We start from the raw sequence: 6,962 nt of genomic DNA on the forward strand, positions 1-6,962 counted from the left end.
CAGCGATAGCTCAGCCACCTCCGCCTGCATGCGCGAGGCAACCGAAATGAAGATGGATAAATATATCGCGATCAACTCTCTGTCCGCTCTGTCGATCAAGTAATGCCGTGAACCGTATCTGATACGGAAAACGACCGCGTAACATGACAGGAGATCATGCCGAGTGGCCGCGCGAAATTAGGCAATTTTTTTTTACAGCCGGCCGGTGATCATTATTCATGTGGCGAAATCACTTCTGCGATGAATACGGCGTACTTCACACCCAAATCACGCGTTTTCGGCACTTCCTCGATGAAACGCCGGAGTGGTTGCGGGCTTTCATCTCGTAGTTGACCCTAGGTGAAGTGCATGCTTCGTATTGCAGCGAAAAAGTTCGCATTGCGTTGACCTCCAGAGTGTCATCAGGTCTGTAGATTCTGCCAATTTTTTGCCTTGTTCTTTTTTATATTTTCCCGTCGCAAGAGCCCAGCTAAACACTCCCAACAAGTCCCTACGCCGTATACATACGAGCACAATAGCTTTCTACGGCGGATGCGTGCGTGTCTCTCGAGTCTGAAAATGTTATTACCATCGCTTGCATTGTCATGGCCGCCGCATTGTTATAGCTGCGTCGTACATGTGCGCGGCCCACGATTTCTCAGCGAGCGCGCGCGAAAAAGGCTAACCGATGTGTGTATGTCTATAATACGCCAAAGCAACTCTATGAGAATCTACATCTGCAGCAATTACGCATGCAAACTTTGCTGCATCTGCAGACGGCCGCAACAAAACGAGCTTTGTAGAGCCGCACGGCGTATTCACGGGCCGACAAAATGCAGTGACGAGGAATGGCCATCTGGCCTCATCAGAGGCTGCGTCGGGAGGAGAAATCCGATAGGAATTCACGCTCACGTAGCAGACATAAAGGCGTGGAGCAGGAGCGCTCACTCTTTCTCTCGCACACAGGTGGAGCGCGCTCGCGCTGCCGCCTTCGTCCGCGCGTCTGCTCGCCAAACCCTTTCGACCAGTGGCAACGAGAAGAGAGCGTCCGACGGTAGCTGACCACTTCAGGTGCGCATGCATCGCTGTAATTGCTTCGCGCTGAGATTCAAATCTAACGACCACAGAATCCGAGCTTCTACTTAGAAAATCTCCTTTCGCGGGAACCATCACAAAAGACGGTTGCCCCGCGCAAAAGCGGGATCTACTGGGTTTGTCTGTGGACCCATTGAGCGCTAATTACCTATGTCAACCGACCACATCGTGTACGCACGCGCACACGTACGAGGCGGTTAAGATAATGAGCCTGCCAGGCTTTGTAATCGTGTGCGATGAGGGCTTGAATCGATTAGTACGAGCTATAGGGTCATCGGCGCATGATTTTGTATGACTCAGGTGACATCAATGACAAAATCCGGCATTCCGCGTCGCATCGCATCGCGTCCGCGTAAATATTTCCAGGTCGGGAAACAGCGCGTCTTAGAAGCAGACTACCACGTCCCAAACAAAACTTCATTCATACGTCGGAGCTGACTTTTTTACAAACAGTTCGTTGTGTTACCCGGACTCCCTGAAAGACACGTGGATAGCAGCAAAGATGCTCCAGGGCAAAAGTACACTTGAATAGATACTCGAGGCACACTTGATGAAAGAAAAACAAGTTCGGCAGCAAAAAAGGTGACAAAGACAAGATTAAAGCTGCGCTAATCCTTCCTGCGATATTTGCTCCATTCATACCTCTGCCAGGATACAAAGCGTTCGCCGGCGTCACCATGACACAAGAACTCACGTCGTCGCATAACCATTATCATTGTTGTTGTGCGTCTTCTATAGGACGTGGCGTGGGGTGCGCGCGTGCGTACGCACGTGTGCGAGTGCGTACGTGAGCGTGCATGAACGTGTAGTGTGGCCATAGTATGGGCCATAATAAATTTATATGATTGTAAGGTGCGTGTGTGCGTACGTTCGTGAGCGCGCACACACGCGCGTAGCGTAGGTTCTATAGGCCGTGTTGCGTAGGCGTGCTTGCGTATCCGTGCTGTGCTGATTTCATCAGTGTAACTCGTTACAGGGTCTGTGTGCCTATGTACGCGCTTGGGTGCCAGCAGTGTGCGTGCGTGTGTGCGTGCGTGCGTTCGTGCGTGCGTGCGTGCGTGCGTGCGTGCGTGCGTGCGTGTGTGTGTGTGTGTGTGTGTGTGTGTGTGTGTGTGTGTGTGTACGCGTGCGTGCGTGCGTGTGCGAGTGTGTGTGCGTTTGTGCATCTATGGACTGCAGCCGATTGTATATTTTCGAAATTACAAATTCATCCTGGCATAGATAGCATTCCAAAATTAAAACATATTGAACGGAAAATCATAAGAAACCAGACAAACTCTTTTCCTGGACTAATATAGAATAACCACAAATGTTCAGCCTATCCCTCTACAGCCGACGCGCATTAGTGGGAAAGATTCCTCTAGAATATACATCTGTAGCTATTGCAACTGGCAATAACCGAGAATACCTATTCCAATTTTCTATTATTAATTCAAAAATAGATAACCATATTCCGGTTATAAACACTGTCGAAAATAGATACTGTCTAATAGAATGACAACGAAGATGACTTACTAGTTTCCCAACCGGGAGCCACATAGCTTGAACCGGTGCAGAGTAGAAGAGCTGCGAGTAGATATGATGACTACAGAAGCAAGATTCGTGTTCGGTGAGTAGGACTGCTCAGCTGCGCTCCTCAATTCGAACTGACCACATTATCAGTACGCAGAATATAAACCCTCCAACCACCAAGGAATCTATTCACCAAGGAAACATCCCGAGAAAAGACGCAAGCGATGAAAAGACGACGATTTATTTACGGAGAGACAAAGGTGGTCTGTGGGAAAGCACACGTCAGCGAGGTTCCAGAGTTTCCGCGCACATTCGTAACGATGTGAAAGGTTCTCATGTGCGACCACGGGTAGTAAAATCAGGCGGTGTGGTCGTAAAACACTCCATCACAAAACATACACACTTTGCCTGAAACAAAGGTGTAGCAAGCGCCAAAACAACATGTCAATTGTCTTACCTCGTTGGTGTGTTTATACAAGCCCATTGCTATTCACAATGCTCATTTACCAGTTCACTTATTACAAGCAGCGTGACAATTAGGCAATCTGCCTGCGGGATCTTATCCCGTCGTGTATGCCACTCCAGTGCAAACTGGGCTACTGTCAACATCACCCCAAGGTGATGGCCGAACATCAAACAGTGCTGATGATGTTAACTCTACTTCCAATGAAACAAAGCCACTCATACCCGCCTATTTCTGATGGCTTGCTTTCCCACATAACTAGACTAAGACTGAATGCCCACAACAATTTTATTAGAATAAATCACGACAAGGTATTCAACGTGCTTGCTAACCGAGAGTCCAACAAAGCCGACGAGTCAGTATTGGTCAGCTTTGGCCATGAATAGAAAACCAAAATTAAAAGGCTTACTACCAAACCAAAATAAGCCGTAAATTAATACTTTAGATGGTATAATAGAGCTGGATGGATAGCGTTACACAGTCTCCGCTGCAACTCACAGTAAGCATGATGATTTAAAGAAGAAATACAATTGCTCGTGCTTAACTACTGATCACTGTGTAGACTTCGCGAAGAAATAAATATCAGCGACATTTCACATCACAGCCTGCCGCCAGACACGCCGACGCAAGAATGGCAGTCTAAATTTAGCTGCCCGTCGTGCTGGCCCGCATCTAATATTACCTGCGCATTACGCCACCCAGGTAAACCACTTGTTAGGAAAGGGTTACATGTGACACGTCCAGACAAATCGTTTGTTAGACACTGGTGCAGATCTGCCACGTGATTTGCTTTCAGGATGTAGTTCTGTAACCTAATACTTGACAGGCTGGTGCCAGCTCGGGTATTTGCTGCTATCTAACCTAATAAATATATGCGCATAGGCTTACTATTGATCGTATTTTTATTTCCAAATTCCCCGCGCATGTGCTCACACCACACATATATATGGTTTATATCGTGAAACAGATGTTTATTTAAAGGTTAATGTTATAACTATAATTATATAAGCATATTCTCTTCAAAAAACACCATGGCTTTTATTTTGCTTGCTAGTGTGGGAGTAGTGAGCGAGCTGTTCACATGCGAGTGACAGTCCCCGTGTCTGGTGCGCTCGCTGGTTCGACAGCTTACAACAGAAACTAGTAACCCGTGGTTCCATGTCTGGGGCAGCTTGCGTGGGACAGGGAACCACTCAGGTGACTCGTTATAATGTGCTTATTAGTACTTCCCGATCAATGAAAGATAACTGATCGCATTACCGGTACCTAACCACCGTCTTTGTGCCTTCCCAGTTTCCCACGCGACTTCCACAACAATCTCCGCAGCTACTAACCGCTGCCGATGATGCATATTATATAGCCACGTCAGGCTGTCTTTTCACTAATTAATCGATCGGGGCACGTCTTTATTTGCAGTGATTGAAACGCTTGGCTGTTTACGTTCTAAAAGTAGTACACAAAGCATCGCGTCGCCTCGCTGCTCAGCCGCGACTCACCTCCACCTGGTCGCTCCCAAACTATATATGCTGATCGAGGACAGAAGAAATGGAATACCTCGCCAGTGTGTCAGGCCTAGTTCTTATTACTATACGCATTAATAATCAATAGCAACTATACTCGTAAGTTAGCATAATAACCAAACTAGGCATGACGTGGCAAGATGAACGGGTAATGGAATATCAGTGCATATATGAATGATAAGTAGACGAATACCGAGAGCGAGAGAAAGGGGATGGGATAAGGAGAGAGCATGGTTAGATGGTGATGTACAGAGAGCTAGATTATTAGTTATCTGGAAGTATTGGGGAAAGGTAAACAGAAGAAAAGGCTATTGTGAGATGCCTATAAAAGAAGAGAGCAGGTATACACTGATGAGTAAAACACCACTACTTACCTTCATTTTGTGGCTATGCCGTTCTTCTAGGATGGCTAAGCGAACCATTGTGATTACTCCTTGAATTTTTCAACTTATATAAGGAACCGGTATAAAAATCTTGGTGCCAATAGGAATTCCGTAGCATGCACTCGTTATACACACTTGCAATGTCCACATGTATTCCCCAACGTGTAAGACCGCTAATGTACGCACAGCAACGGACCTAACAATATCTCATCTTTGAGAAAACGTCGGCGATCCCTTTCTTGCGACTTTCGTGCGATTCTAGGCTTCCGTCAGCACGCACACAATCAAGCACATCGCGGAACAACAGCAGTCACCGAAATAAGGCGAGGCAAGCATGACTATCAGAAATCACTGCTCCCCAGCAATACCGCAGAGCCGGGTCACCATGTCACACATCTCAAATGTCTCTCCATGCGTGTGCATAAAGTAATAGCTTTGTGTCAGATCAACACCTCGATTACAACTCTGCGTTCAGCCTGCACGTTGCTCATAGATATTCATTGTGGATCGCATGCACTGCGTTTCTAACAGGTACTTAGATTAAGAAGTAGATATTCCACCCGCGTTTAAATCACAGCTCTAGCGAGTGTCACGATCTTCACACACGCTATCGGATGCGGTCATGCGATATCCCACTGCCGCGCGTCTCAGCCAATCTCGTATCATTCCGATAATCAGTTTCCGGAAGCTCTTTCCTCTGCTACGTCTTCTAGATGACGCCGGCGTCCCGACGCTGGGCGAGGACCAAGAGAATATCTTCGCTGCAGCTTGCCCATCTGCGCCCACGGGCAGCATCGGACACCAGTCGTGCGATCGGCTCAAAGGATAAACGGTGACGATGCGTTAGCCTTCATGTAGTCTGTTTCGATATTCTGATGTCATCGGGTTACTGCTACCAACCGTGGTTTCGCTCCTCGTTCCGGAGGGAAGAAGGCACGTCGACAACGCAGACACAGACAGAGACGCCCATGCAATCGCCACTAAGCTTGCGATGCGCGCCAGAAAAAAAATCACTGCTATGGCGACATGTTTGGAAAAGTAATACTAGTTGAATACTGGCTGTTATCTTCCGAACTCTAGTGTGACAGTTGGTTAAAAACCCGATAGTGGTGCTCCACGGTTTAGTTGACATGTGGTTTCAGCAGTAAACACCACAAGCACGCGGGCGAAAGACAAGACACCAACTGCACACCCCAACCGACGAACTTCAAAAGGATGTTAGTATGAACAAACGATCATAGGAACTGTGTCACTAAGGTTACATGGAAATGACAGTGCAGACAAAAAGCGCTTGACCTATTGTGATACACACACAACACCCGCGGCGCATCTAACGGATAATGGAAAACGTGCGAGCGAAACGCCTGTTAGAATACTAAGAAGCTAAACAGCAATACACTGGCGTTTACTTCTTGCCGTCTTATCTTTTCAATTTTAAGAGCACCTATCTCATACAGCCGGAATTACATTGACAAAGGGCTAAACACCAAGTGATATGCAATTAAGTGCGAATTCAAATTGAAACTATGCACAGCTAGTTTTCGACAACCTGCAGGGAACGAGATTGGATCGAAAATGTCTATTCCTTTACAGTAACTGTCTGTTAATGCCATATCTTAATAGCGCCACAAAGAAAAATATAGTGTACTCAGCTACAAGAGGGGGGGATTCTGCCGAGAATAGCAAATAAGCAGAGAACACCAGCATTGATCTAATGCCGCCCACATTATCACTCTCGCATCGGTTAACGGCGCCTGGTGTGCGAGAAGGTCTAAGTGTGGGTCACTGTGTCACTGACACTGCTGACATTTTCATTTCGCTTGCAATTCACAAGTCACTGGACAGTGGCTGACTGGGCTAGCTGTCATTAAATTTCAGTCAGCAGCGTGGCCTCTAGTATTCAGGAGCGAAATCATTAGGTCAAATTCGTCATTACTATTACTGCCAGCGCGTCATAACGACGGAAAAATCAGGGTTCTTCGTGTCGGGTGCGAAGGTACACCGGCAGAG

The 6,962-nt window shown here is 47.1% G+C and overlaps 1 protein-coding gene across 5 annotated transcripts in view; it reads right to left on the reverse strand.

Annotated features, from left to right (window-relative positions):
• The window catches only part of LOC106807517 (PR domain zinc finger protein 16-like), a 59,696-nt gene that overhangs the window by 21,033 nt on the left and 31,701 nt on the right, over positions 1–6,962 (reverse strand). The window contains exon 1 of one of the 5 annotated variants that reach the window (XM_014809895.1): positions 4,944–6,140. The exons of 3 other annotated variants lie outside the window; for them this stretch is intronic. In XM_014809895.1, the coding sequence (XP_014665381.1) occupies positions 4,944–4,991 (48 nt within the window). In that variant the 5' untranslated portion in view covers positions 4,992–6,140. Of the gene's footprint in view, positions 1–2,589; positions 2,754–4,943; positions 6,141–6,962 lie in introns of those variants that run through there. One more of the 5 variants, XM_014809902.1, reaches the window with a different exon arrangement.

The sequence above is a fragment of the Priapulus caudatus genome, unplaced genomic scaffold, assembly GCF_000485595.1.
Source record: "Priapulus caudatus unplaced genomic scaffold, Priapulus_caudatus-5.0.1 Scaffold11, whole genome shotgun sequence".
NCBI lineage: Eukaryota > Metazoa > Priapulida > Priapulimorpha > Priapulimorphida > Priapulidae > Priapulus > Priapulus caudatus.